Source organism: Phaseolus vulgaris, chromosome 3 (assembly GCF_051622355.1).
Source record: "Phaseolus vulgaris cultivar YP4 chromosome 3, ASM5162235v1, whole genome shotgun sequence".
Taxonomy (NCBI): Eukaryota; Viridiplantae; Streptophyta; class Magnoliopsida; order Fabales; family Fabaceae; genus Phaseolus; species Phaseolus vulgaris.
In genome coordinates this window covers 3,531,711-3,545,894 of record NC_143500.1, presented here as the reverse complement: position 1 = coordinate 3,545,894, position 14,184 = coordinate 3,531,711, and the positions used below count along the sequence as shown (strand labels likewise).

The following is a 14,184-nucleotide window of genomic DNA, read 5'->3' as shown; positions in this document are numbered from 1 at the left end:
TCTTATTTGCGTTCTTATTAAAAACATTGTTTGATTTCAGTCTCTGATTTAGCACTTTGTTCATACATTTCATGTTTTCAATCCATATAAAACTTCTATCACTTTTTCTTATACTCAAATATCTTCGTTTCATTCCATATTATTTAAACAGCATTGGACATGTTTTCTAACATAGTTACATAATCTTAATACAAAATCTTGATGTGAATAAGAAAAATAATGAATAATCCTTATACTTTTTTTACTTGGCCTCACATAGTAGCAGAGAAGGACTAATTAGCAGAAGAAGAATCAATGTGAATGTGAGCTTTGTTATGAAGTACCTATATGAGAAATAACAAAAGGTCATTATCATACCTACAAACAAAAGTAAAATTTCAAACCTCAACTTGTCCATTGGCTAGCACCAAAGATGAATGATGGAAGAGAGATGTTGCTTTTTTTTAAAATTACCCAGAAATTAAGGCCATAGAATGAACATGCTTCCCCCATTGGTTGCCCAATCAATGGCTACTTATTTAATATTCATTTCTTTCTTAAAATTTTCACTCATTTTTGTCATCACTGTCTCCTAACAGCTACAATTTAAGATTTTTTTTACCTGTATAGAAATAATAATGTCAGTCGCCATTTTATTGTTTTTCTGTTCTAAATATAAAATTTGATGTTATTTTTAAAAGGAAAAAAGATTTAGAAATTAATTTAAAACGTAGAATATTAACTAATTTGTATTCTTTTAAAGAGGGTGTAATAAATGAGGAGTGATTGATCATTCTAAAAGTTTTCTCCTGACACAGGTTAAGATTTGGTCTTGGATCTCTTCAAATGTATGTTTCTCGTTTTCTGACTAGTGTCTAGAATTCTGGTATGTAAGCATTCAATTTAAAGTTACTAATAGGGTGACGGAATTGATTCTTGATTTTACTGATGTATTTAGTTGGTAGTGTAGGGATAGACAGTAGGCGAATCTTTTGGAGTTTTGTTTGAGTATGGGAAAAGATGTTTTTATATATCTTGTTATGTACGAGGGTTATACCACCTCTTAAGTGAGTCTATTTAATTTATTTGTTTCTTACCGATAAAAAAAAAACCTGGTAACTTACATGAAAACCTTATAGTTTTATTTTATTTTATTTTCTCATTTTTTAACTTTTTTAGTTTTTCACATTGCACTTTGAAACTGAAGTGAAAATCCTTATTCTGGCAGAAGACGACACACCTAGTGGAGATTCCAAACTGACCTGTGACTTCAGTTCTGCTTTGTAACTCTCTTTTTTTCTTCCTTTAAACATTGTAACTGCTGAATTTGTAGTTAAATATTACTAATGTTTCTGCCTTCACATTGATGCATGCATAATATGAAAACATAACTGACACAAGTTAAACATTTACTTTACTGTAGTTTATAAAACAAATATTATCATGCCTTTTTCTGCAGTTTTGTCGGCATAAATGTTCAAGTTGGTGTTGCTAAATTGGAGGGAAAATTTAGAGAAAAACATGTTTTCTGACACTTATAATATTATATCATCATTTGTTTTTGCTTTTGTTTTGTTTTAGTGTTGTCTTACAATTTTATCATTTCAATAAATGATATCTAACCCCACTGTCCTACACCTGATAATTAAGTATGTTCAGATTTGGTGGGTGAGATTTCTTCCGTTTGAAGACCAAAACACTTTGTTTATTTTATATGGAATTTACACTATAGTTTAAAGTGAAGTTAATAAAGTTTAACTATTACCTAGAGTTGAAATTTTCAACTACTTGCACACAAGTCACATGACAAACATCTATACCTCTGTCACATGACTCATATTACTAGCATATACCTTTCTAGCTTTCATATCCAGTGGAGATGCAAACCTCTCTATTTCAGGTAAGGTTAGGTGGAACCTTTTCTCTGGTGAAGCATGCAGTTTACAACTTTATATGAGAAAGTAAAAATCAAACTTTTATATGAATCAATGAGGTCAAGGTTCTACCTTACCAAAATTTACTTACTATCACATTCTAAACTGTGACTGATAAAGATTTTAACTAATAATCTTTATCTTTATTTATTTGCGGCAGAACTTCAAAGCCACATTTTAACTTCTATGCACAGATCAAATATTGTTTCAAGAACCACCAGCCTCCATTTTCTCAATAAGCTTGACAAAATTTTGGACAATTTTCTTCCCTTCTGGAGTTATGATGCTCTCCGGATGAAACTGAACTCCCTGTAGTTTCACAAAAGTTAAATTTCAATATGTGAAGAGAAGGGAGGCATTATGCAAGTTCAAATATAATAGGAATATGAATAAGGCATGTGATAAAACATGAAAATAGAAGGACATGTAACAGAAGTGATAAGAATGGGAATAATATATTTTGCTTATTTATAAGAGAACTCATCAATTCATGGTTTATGCACTCTCACATTTCTAAATTTCTGGATTTGTAAGAGAAAACTGACACATTTACATTGATTTACTTCATAATAACACGAAAAAAAGTAATAAAATACATGCCAAACACATGGATGATGTTAACTAAACTCCATATCAAGAATGAACCTGATTACACTACATTTCTTTATTTTTGGAAAGAATATAGATTTCTTCCTAGATTGCATTAGAAATATATCATGTTGTGAATTTATCTTCTCCTAAATGAAGACCAGGAATTAACAGTTACAGATGAATACTTCAACCCCATAAATTAGTCATCAAGTTTCAGTACTCCCAGTTTAGTTATTCTTCATATCCGGATACTCCTTTTATGTTCCCTTCATGTATTATTGGAACACTTAATCATTTAGACCAAGTCACTTTACATTGATAAAACATTTATTCAATGCTAAATAAGACAAGTTCTGAAGGAAGATTAAGATTTTACCTGTAGATGCTTATATTTCTTATGGCGAGCAGCCATTATAAGACCATCTTCTGTCCAGGCTGTTGCCTCAAGTTCATCAGGAAAACTCTCTTTCTCAATCACAAGGCTGTGATATCTACCAGCCAAGAAAGGACTGAAAATGATACAAATTAAATGGAGTAAAATTATGTCAGAGCCCTGTTGAAACTTGAAAGCAAAGAGAATGCTGCTGCTGATGATCACCAATAGTATATAGATAGAATAAATAAATTGAAAGCAGAAACCTTACTTTGACAGTCCAGCAAGTACTCCATCTTCTCCTTGCTCATCATAATAAACCAAGGAACTTTTTCCATGCATGACACCATAAGGAGAACGAACAATCTTTCCTGCAGATGATAACATGAGAAAGTTTTGATCTTATTGTAGTGACCCAGCCAAAAGGAATAAATGAAGTTGAGAAAGGGAGATTATGTGGTAAAGATCTAAATGCCATTAAAAATGAAAGTCAGGTTAACAATGAATCACATACAAACATAACAAGAGAATTTTATACTCATTTTTATACACCTAATGTGTATGTGAATAAAGGGATTTAAAGGCATCCACTACTCAAACTCACCTCCATAAGCCTCACCAATGCACTGCAAACCCATGCACACACCAAACAATGGTACAGTTGGTCCAAGTTCCAAAACTGTTTGCAAAGATATGCCAGAATCTTGAGGTTCCCCTGTAAGGATGGAACATTGTAAGTGATTGTGTTTATTCTATTATTGGTTGTTGCTTCTGTTATGAAACATTGATCATAAGCATATTTAATTAAGAAATTAAAAAAAAAATATCTAAAGAATCCAAGCCTTACCTGGCCCAGGTGATATCAGCACTCCTCTAGGATTTTTCCTATGCAAAATGCAAAAGACAAAAATATGCATAGTTAGTCTTTTACCTCAGGATTAGGCAAAGAGCATGCATTATCCCACAAACTGCTTCATCAATAAGAAACTGTTAAGGACACACGCAGCAAAAATAATTTTACCCTTTCAACTCTTCCACTGTCAGTTCATCATTGCGGTAGACCTCAAAGTGAAATCCTAACTCTCCCATATACTTCAAATGTAAATGATACAATGTTAGAATAGCCACTTTGTAAAACAGATGCACATGTACAACAACAGATTCTACACATATATGTTCTTAATTGCATATTTCTCAAAAACAAGGAGGGTAAAATGTCAGACTTGTTATTGCTCATTTGAAAAAATTTCATCAAGTTTGCAGAAAAGAAGGGGCGAGGATGAGGAAGTTTCAGATCCATTCCCAATAGTTTTGGGAATGAATGACTTGATTCATTTTCCAGATTTCCGTATTTTATGAAATAAACTAACTTGTTATGGAAATCCCTCTTAAATATATACACCATCATTGCAGGAGGTCCAAAACTCAAGCAAAAAACATCATGTAACCTTTTCAGATGACAAACACAAAAGTGCTTGAAATTAGAAAAACTCTGCTTGCTGCTTATTTCACAAATCATGCCAAAAATTTAAATCACTGCTTTCATCACAACAAGTTTCACAAATTTGAATCATTTAAAATGACTCCCAGGACTTCTACTAAACAGATTTAGGTCTTCTACAATAATGCAAATTTATCAAACTCCTAAACATACATATACAACCAAGAATCTTGAGTACGAACCAACATCTTGAAGAAATTACACAAATGAACACAAGCAAAGAAAGTAGCAGAAAAAATACAATCAACACCCCTTCTCAGAGTAACATAGTGAGAAAAGTACATGATGCTAATCATCAGACATTAAAAAAAAATCAATCTTGAGAACAAACCAACACCGGTAAGAATCACATTAATAATTAAGAATGGATTTAGATCTTCTACATTTCTTCAAATTCATTACCTATCAGGAATTTCAGCACTCACAAAAAGGAAGGGATTATCAATCAAATACAAACAATACCACTACCTTTTCTCAACCTAATACAGTGAGTAAAGTACATTGTAGTTATCAAGCACTAAAAGAATAAAAAGGAAACAATCTTGAAAACCAATCAACAAATGACACAAACGACAAAGAATGAAACTCGCAAAGATTATAGATAAATTCACCGCATAATCAGCATCAAGAAGGAATCCAACAAAAGATCAAGAACGGATTCAGCTCCTCCACAATTCCTCAAATTTCATCACACAAAGAAAGAACCTTGCAAAGATTACAGACTAAACCAAAGAACCACACAATCACCATTAAGAAAGAATGACAAAAAAGTGCCAAAGAACCAACCTGGCAAAGATTATAGGTAAAGCTGTCATAGTTATCAATAACAACAATGGGGTGGTTGATGGACTTCTTAGCTGAAATGGGGAAATCCGAATTGGTTTCCAAGGCATTCAGAGCAGCATTCGGCACCACCCCACTTACCCTTTTTCTCACAGAAACCACCCCTGCCATCAAAAACCAAAATTTCGCATCAGAACACACTCATCAACAAAATCTGCAAAGATAAATGGTGTTGGGTCACTCACCGAGGGAGGAGGTTCTGACACGGCTGGCGAGAGATTGAGGGATGCGAGGAGAAAGACAACAAGGAGAAAGGTTGTTGGATTGAAGAAGCGACAGTTGAGAGAAGAATGTTGCAGCCATATTCAAGAAATTTTTCTTCTCAAACACAAACACAAACACAAACAAATTGTTAATAATTCAGTTTATGTAGCACAACAACCACCTTTAACGGGTGAGGGATTCTCTGCGGTGAGAGCAAGAAGAAAATCTAAAAGAATCAATCTCAGCCCTTTGATTTCTTTTTGAGTTTTAAAAGAAGAGAAGATTCAATCTTAACCATTGGATCTTGTCTCCAGATTAAATGGGTGGAACCTAACTGTACGAGATTTTCAAAAAGGTTAGTTATGTCATGTTCACTTTCTTTATTACATATTGTAGATTGGAATTTAAAATTTAACCAACATTTATTAAATTATTGTTTACTTGATATATTTTGAATATGATGTTACTAAATTTATTACTAGTATTTTTTAATTAAAATATACATTTAATATGGTTTTATTACACTGTCGTTTTTATTTAATCTGTAAAAAAATAATATTTCACAGTATTTTATGTATTTAAGGGATTGACTTTTTCTTAGATGTTTTTCTTCTTGGAGTCGAATATGTGAGAATATATATAGTTAAATATTAAAATTAAACTCTAAGTACTAAATGAAATGGATTTATAAGAAGCAGAAATAATTAAAAAACTAATAAAAAAACCTATTTATATAAAAAAAAATTGACTAATAAAAACTAATAATATGGTAAGAGAACATTTCCACGTATACTTATAACATGGTACAATTTTAAATTTTTTAAAAAATTAACCATGTCATTTTTCAAAGAAAGAAAATTTAATATTTAACCACATAAATCATTAAATAAAAATTAATTTTAAAATTAAAATAATCATTAAATAAGAAACTAATTTTAAAGATCAAATAATCGGTAATTATATTGACTAAATTAGATATTATTTTATAAATTAAAAAAATTATTAATATTTACAGTAATTTTTGTTATTAATAAAATTTTATAAATTAGTATCTAATCATAAATTAATAATTATTTTATATTATAAGTTAGTCTTTAAGATTAATTTAAAATCTAAAATATTAGTAGTTAAAACTTGTAACTAATTTAGAAACTACTTTCTAAATTTTTATTAATAATAAAAATTAATTTAAATATCAATAATTTGTAGTCTTTAAAATAGTATTTAATTTAATAAATATAATGACTAATTAACTTTTATTTTTAAATTTAGTTATTATTTAATAATTTTTTTAGTGAAAAGTAACCGTAAGCTTCACAATATTCACTTTCACAAAGGCTAAAATAATTACCATGCAATATAGAATTTTTTTTCAATGAGATTGCTATTTTCTATAAATAAACCTAAAATTATAATTTTTTCATTAAGACAAATTAAATATGTCTGATGTAATTTTATTATTTAAGGAATTTACGTTATGTGAATGAATCCTTTTCAAATGACGAAAAGAAACTTATTAAAGAATATTTTAAATCTTATTTAAAAGAAATTAATATGCTTTAATTAATACATGTTTTAAATTGTTTTAAAAAGAAACAAATAATTATTTTTACTTTAAAATATATTGATTGCCATAGACATGAAATTCTTTAATATAAAATTACATAATAAATACTAGTATAAATAAGGCTATAAACATGAACATAGTAGTACAATGAAGAATTTTCAAAAGATAGTTATTTTCTATTGATAAGTGTATCTACCATGTGATTTTTCAATGAGATCATTATTTTCTATCAATAAAACTAAAATTCAATATTTTTGTTAAGAAAAAAATATTTTATCTCGAGATGGTAAAATTTTTCGTCTTCTTATTAGATGGGAATTTCTTTCACTAAGCTGGGTTAAAATTAACACTTATGGGACTACTAGGAGTATCCTAATTTTGCTACTTGTGAAGGTATTTTCCATGAAGTATGAGAGAGTTTATTAGTGTTTTCTCTAAGCTTCTTGATAGTGTCCTCGGCTTTTATTTTTCCTACTATATTTCAAGTGTCCTAGGCTTTTATGTCACCATGCATGCATCAAACTAATAGCTTAAGAAAATAGTAGAAGAAAACATCACCACAAACAATAATCAACGGCAAAAATGTATGAAATAATTCAAAGCTAGGAAAAATCAAAATCTGAATTAAGAATGGGTTTCCCTCTCTGTAAAAGTTAATATAGTAAAACAACCAAAAAGGAATGGAGCAAACAAAGGATTAAGAAGTGAACCAAAAAGTTCTGCCTCCTTCCCATGTTCTCCCTTTTGCAGTATTCTATCGTGTGTCGTGTTGAATGTTGCCGGTCTTTACATTTGCTTCATACTCCTTGTTATGTTCGTAGCTTACCCTTTTCCTTTCATAACCTTTCCTTCTCAAAGGTTTGCATCAGTTGTGTCATTGCTTTCATCTTCTTTCCCTACAACATCTTCTTCACCCTCACTTCTATCTGCATTTCCATTGCACTCTTGCCTCCCTACCACATTTCCATCCACTTTACCTTTTGGTGAAGAATTTATGGTGTTATGGTTAGATTTCAAACTTTCCTTTCCCGTCGAAGTAGTTTCCCCGCTCAGGTTCACTTCAGATACAACACCTGGCAAGTGTTGTGAAGAAGTGGTACCTGAGCCGGGTGGAGGGAGGAAGACTCCCGTGCCGGGAACAGGCATTCGTGGAGGCGGATGCCTCTGAGGAGCCGAGGCCCATCCGGTTGAACCGAGTGGGATTGGCACAGGTGAAGCAAATGAAATGGGAGGTGCAACCGGTGTAGGCACAAACAATGTCTGCATACCGTTTGGAGGGGCTCGAATGGATGGAGCCGGCAGTACACCGGTAGCTGGAATGGTCGGATAATGCTTTGGGCCTAACTGATGGCGCATGTGATTGGGAGTTCGGCCCTGCGGCGGTGCCCAATGAGATGTCACCGCCGGACTAAGTCGTTGAGAATCATTTGGCAGAGAAGTTTTTGGTTGGGACTTTGTGAAGGTCACAAGTATCCGTTGTTTGTGAATAGAAGGAAGTGCATGTTTAGCTAAATCAGTTGATTTCCCTTGCATCACCAGAAGGGACCTACAGTTGTCAGAGTAAATAGATCATATCAGGAGAAAGATCGCAACAAATTTAAGAATCACAGGACATGAAAGACTATAATAGTGTATAAACAAGGGAATTCATGAATAAAAAATGAGCAGAAATCTTTTCAGACATAATAAATGCAAAAAATTATTTAACAATTGTTGCATTATAATCAGTATTGGTATAAAAGTTTAAAAACTACTTAAAAGAATGCAATTGAAAAGTATCTGTCATAGATACGTATCTGACACTGGTTACCACATGACACAATACGTATCTTCTCAGGTATTCAGTATAGAATGAGATTAAAGGGCATAACAAGCAACACTATGCAGCATGATCTGCTTATGAGGGTATGAACCTCAATAACCATCAGCAAATCTAAAAGCAAAGAAACTTTCAAGTTCAACAAAAGCCTTATTCAAAAAACAAGAAGGCTGTTAAGAATAGTAACACTGCAATGGCAAATATTGTCAGGCATATATCTCATGGCAGAAAAAATGCTTTCTATAACCAGAGTCAAACTACAATCACAATAATATAATAAGAAACAGATTTCATCTTTGAAAAAGAAATACAAATCCACCGAAAACGTATCTTAACAGTGTATCAGAGAAACTAAATTGTTGATGCACATGACTTTATTTGGATTGGAAACAAACATTTAATTCATGGATTAACTCAACATCAAGAGATATATTTATCAACTACAAACTTTAACATCAATACTAATATATTATTAACGTATCATATTAAAAAAATTAAAGATCTAAGTGAAAATGAAGCCAATGAATGAAGGATTTGTTTTCGAGTGAATTTAGAATCTAATACCTACTATGGACTCAACTAGATCTAAGTTAACCATAACTTGTAATACAAATAAATTGTCGAGTATAGACAGTTCTGTATTGAATTATCACAATTTAATTGGCTTCTATAATGCCAATATGATCCTATGCACAAAAATATCAGAAGCACTTGCATAAAAAATAGATAAGGTTAACAAATATTACCCAGGTACAAGAGAAAGCTTGACTGCACCCCTGTAATCCCCAGGATGGTCTGAGACGATTGTTCTCCCAAAAGTAATGTCACATTCAGTTAGGAAGAGCATATAAACAGGCCTTCCAAACCAAGGTGGACAACTATTAGGCTGTGAATGATCACCCTACAGATGATTGCAATACCTAGTTATGTAAAAAAATATTACACCAATATAAATTAAATTCCTTGCCCTCCCCCCAACCCATCAAAGGAAGAAGAAGCAACCTCATTAAAGAAATCCACAATGCAAGCATCAGGCTTCACAGTCATCACTTGTGAGGCAGCCAAGCGCTCAATAATATCTTCGAACAAAGAAGGTATAGATTCTACTTTCTTATCTGTCATATTCAAATGGTGTGTTAGGCAACCGCAATCACTACTCTAGAAAGAAATGCACACAAATCGATGGGCAGGATTGCAGTAACTTGGCCTAGTAACTGAGTAACATGGTGGAACTTCATCAGTTGTTACTTGTACTACAAGAGTGTAGTGAAAGACAAATAACATGGATGCAAACAGAAAAAAATACGAACTATACTAATGATCTGTATAAAATAAATTTGGATGAGATGACATGCCTTTGGAGAGTCCTGTTACATTGTCCACATCTGGTGGTGCATCAGCAATGGGAACACCTAACTGAATCATTTCCCTTCCCCGTCCTTTTATGGGCCTTTTCGATACCACAAATGTCTGACTTCCTGTTTTTTAGCAATTAGCAGGAATTAAAAGAAAGTTATTTGCATTAGAGAAGCACTTGTAATGCAAAATATATATATATATATAATGATATGGTAGATCTTTGGAAACCAAGTCCCAAAAAATTGAAAAATACAATACTTCTGAGTGAGTACTAACTAAAAGACAAGTTTAGAAAAATGGATTTACAACAGAGAGACTCAGCCTTCATTGAATGTTAAAAGGGATTTCCTTAATATAGGGGAAAATTCTGGGGTTTGTACAATAGTAACGAATGCACCCAAAGCAGCATCCTTTCTTTACATCCTATAGATAAAATGAATGACCTCTTCTCTCATTCTTTAGTAAATTCAGTACCAAATAACATTCCATAAATGGAAAGTGGAAACCTACTCATTTATAAGAAATATAATTTGCATTACACACAAATACAAATGGCAATTGTCAAAATATAATCACAATTGTAATTTTCAGCATACAAGACAATTCATGGACCCGAAGTTTCCTGCTTTGAAAATACTAGGTTAAAGAGGTTGAGAAAATTAAATCACATTAGACCATATTAAATGTTTCTTTGCTCATGCAAACTTTAAAGTTGCTTGAAAGACAGAATTTTAAGAGGATAAGTGGTTTTTGATAGAATGCTCAGGTGTGAGAACACAAAGAGGGGCCAAGTAAGACTTTCATACAACTTTAGCACAGCACACCAAGGTCATATCATACCATACACAAGTCACTCGGTTTTAAGTATCTCAGGTCATCATACAAAATGACATGGAAAAAGAGGGAGATCTAGGCCATAGGAATCGTGCAAGGTGAATGGATGAAGGACTGCTTTGGAATATAATTTGTGGTAAAGAAAACGAAGCGCAACTAAAGCTAAAGGGAAATTTAACCACACAGCTAAAAGACCTCCAATGTTTTATGGAGTGAATTCTGAATGGTAAGGAGCCAAGATTGCAACAATAAAAATGTTGCCAGGATAAGTGTATACACAAAACAAGATAGAATTATACACGACACATTACCAGAATTTTGGTAAGAGATCTCCCTCAATTATGCATCTTCTCCAAGTTCAAATATAGAAGAAAATATACAGCTTCATTAATAACTTTTTTAGGCTGATATTATTTTCTTTAAATATTTTATCCTCCTATTATTTATTTGCATTGGTAACAATGTTATTCTTATGTTTCACATACCTCATCTCTGTTGATGAAGATTTCTTTTAACCAATATAAAAAGGATAGCATCATCAGCTTCACTCAAGAAAGTATTGTCTATCACACCTTGGATTCTGAAGGTGTTGATGTTTTTTTATGATAAATTTTATAAAAATGGAAATATATATATGTGTGTGTGTGTGTGTTCGCAACAAGCACAAGGGTCTGAAAATGCATATTACAACAAGTATTTGACTCAGTTTAAGCAAAGGCCATTTTCTACCACTTTACAATTGTTAGTTAGCATCATGGTAATTCCAAATAATTCTTTGTTGACAACTATTTAACTACTAGAATGGAAGACAGAAAAGTATGTACCAGTATATTGTCATTTCTCACCGAAACCACCAACTTTCAGAATATGGTCAAAGTCACTGAGTATTGCATATCAATCAAAGAAAGTTTAAAAAAAGCAGTGACAGATCTTCCCAGCATGCTAGCATGAGACACACAGTACATTTACCTTGAAATTGTCCTCTTTTTCCAGCAACTCTCATATCATTGACTAATGAAACAAGTTTTGAAACTTCAGCACTATCAATTAAATCTTCATATAACTTCAGTCCATCAACCACATTCACCTAACATATAAAAACAGGTGCACTTTACAGATAGACTGTTAAAAGAAGGAATGGAAGAAAAATTATGAGGTATTAGACATGAAGAAAAGAAATAACAAGAAATAAACAAAAGCAAATTAACATTAAAAGGACCATACCATCTTCCCCTCAAACATCTCGTTGCCAATAAAAGTTTTTCCAATGGTAGAAGCATTCTGACTCTGATGTTGATTTTGCACAGAATGTGAATCATTCCCTGGAACACATGAATCGCAATAATCAAATCAATGTGAAAGGCGAATTAAGTCTATATGCTGATCCTATAATGGAATGTGACTCTATGTGTGTGACTGCAAGTAAGGGAAGGACACAATCTGAGCATTATTTACTTATATAAAAAAAACTAATGCATTAAACAAACATAGTCCTGTGTCCTCTAGATTTAATCACAGTCAGCAGTAACAAAAACCTTTAGAATTTGATGTGCATTCTTCATTTTCTCCCACAGCTTCACATTCTGAGCTAGACAGAGATCCTTGAAAATTCCCAGAGCCATTCAAAATGCCATCAAGTTGATCGTTTGTAATAGTATCTACCCAAGAAACCAAAATATGAGACCATATCTGAAACCATGATACATACATCCAGACATACATAGATATATACACACACACAAACATATATACTATATATATACACACACACACACACAATATATATATATATATATATAACCATACATACATATTCCAAAAGGCCCCGTTATTTACCTTTACTCTCCTCAGGAGATGCGATACTATTGTTATCCATGGTCCCAACCTTGCCACCAGAGTTAAGTTCACCATTTTTATCAATCACACGAGTCCCTTTTTCCACACCTCCAGTAACAACCACAGCATTCATCTCGCGACCAAAAGACTCTACTTTAGAATTATAACCTTCCTTGGCAGCCTCATTCCTAGAATTATTATAGCCTTCCTTGGAAGCCTCATTCCTGTGCTGTCCTTGCCTAAACCCTGAACCGAACTTCCTAAACTCCTTGGAACCAGCCTTTGCCGGATCCACAAACCTCTGCTGCCTCCTCCAGGCTACCTGCTGCAGAGCATATACAACCTCAGACACAGAAAAGTACTGCTGCATAAGTAGCACCTGAGTCCAATTACACCTCCTCTGCTGAATTGCACCAACAACCATATCATACACCCCAGGCTCACCAACAACACGCAAATGTTGGCACAAGGAGTCTATGATGGCATTCGCAGCGGCGAATTCGCTGCGGAGCCAACCGATAAAACCATCCCTCTCATCCACAAACCACTGCTGGTGGCGATACTGGATCTCACCACCGCCACTGGCAGCACCACCGCCGACCGGAAACTGCAGTTTTTCCGGCATGCCCCCGTTTCCCGATGGCATTGCCATGAGAACTCGATGCCCACAATGCACTACACACTACAGTCGCATACAAAGCATACCCAGTGGAAAAAAAATGTGATTTTTTTTAGCGGGGTCTCAAATCCAGTGCAATTCTGGTGGATCCCACAAAATGGGATGCAAAAATGTGGGGTTTTGAGGGTGAAAGGTGGAATATGTTGAGGAAGAAGACTTACAGAGGAAGAATTGTGGGGTGTTTTTGATAGAGGAAGCGTGTGAGGGAGATCTGAGAAAGAAGTGTGTGTGATGTAATGTTCTTGAGTTGAAAAGAAAGAAGAAGGTTGGTGTTCTTGAAGAATGAAGATCTAGGGCTTGGTTAAGGTTATATGTGCCAATGTTATAGGAAAAGATTATGAAATTTCATGGCTTATTCACCACGCATCCACTGTTTAAATTAAATTAAATGCAATGTGCCTAATTTCTTCTTTTTTTAATTATTAGTTTATTGAGATGTTGATTTAATTTTTTTAGGAAGATACTTGTTTTGTACATTTATTTTGTATGAGCTATAATTACCATTAAAAATTAGGAGACTTTTTTTTTTTAAGTATAGAAATCACTGAAATGAAGTTTGTTTTCTCTTAGTTTGACTTGTTCAAATACACACACAAAAATTGGATATCATTGGGATCTGTATTGGCATGCAAATATTATAAGAACAAATTATACTCAAATTCTTT

At 33.1% G+C, this 14,184-nt stretch overlaps 2 protein-coding genes across 3 annotated transcripts; both read right to left on the bottom strand.

Annotated features, from left to right (window-relative positions):
* Positions 1-1,933: 1,933 nt before the first annotated feature.
* LOC137806131 (anthranilate synthase beta subunit 1, chloroplastic) lies at positions 1,934-5,577 on the bottom strand. The gene is made up of 8 exons (XM_068606094.2): positions 5,407-5,577; positions 5,165-5,325; positions 3,899-3,969; positions 3,725-3,762; positions 3,482-3,592; positions 3,149-3,248; positions 2,881-3,013; positions 1,934-2,222 (listed from the first exon to the last, which is right to left on the bottom strand). Exons 1-8 carry the CDS (start codon positions 5,522-5,524, stop codon positions 2,121-2,123), a joined length of 834 nt encoding a protein of 277 aa, XP_068462195.1. The 5' UTR covers positions 5,525-5,577; the 3' UTR covers positions 1,934-2,120.
* A 2,018-nt stretch (positions 5,578-7,595) lies between these two features.
* LOC137806130 (RNA demethylase ALKBH10B) lies at positions 7,596-13,877 on the bottom strand. 2 transcript variants are annotated; one of them, XR_016519455.1, is made up of 8 exons: positions 12,841-13,834; positions 12,540-12,662; positions 12,229-12,326; positions 11,974-12,091; positions 10,167-10,289; positions 9,814-9,926; positions 9,558-9,731; positions 7,596-8,538 (listed from the first exon to the last, which is right to left on the bottom strand). XR_016519455.1 is itself a non-coding variant. In XM_068606093.1 (8 exons), exons 1-8 carry the CDS (start codon positions 13,490-13,492, stop codon positions 7,845-7,847), a joined length of 2,076 nt encoding a protein of 691 aa, XP_068462194.1. In that variant the 5' UTR covers positions 13,493-13,877; the 3' UTR covers positions 7,596-7,844. The 2 variants fall into 2 exon arrangements, 1 of the variants encoding a protein (XP_068462194.1); XM_068606093.1 differs by having other exon boundaries at positions 9,558-9,712; positions 12,841-13,877.
* Between the last annotated feature and the right edge of the window lie 307 nt (positions 13,878-14,184).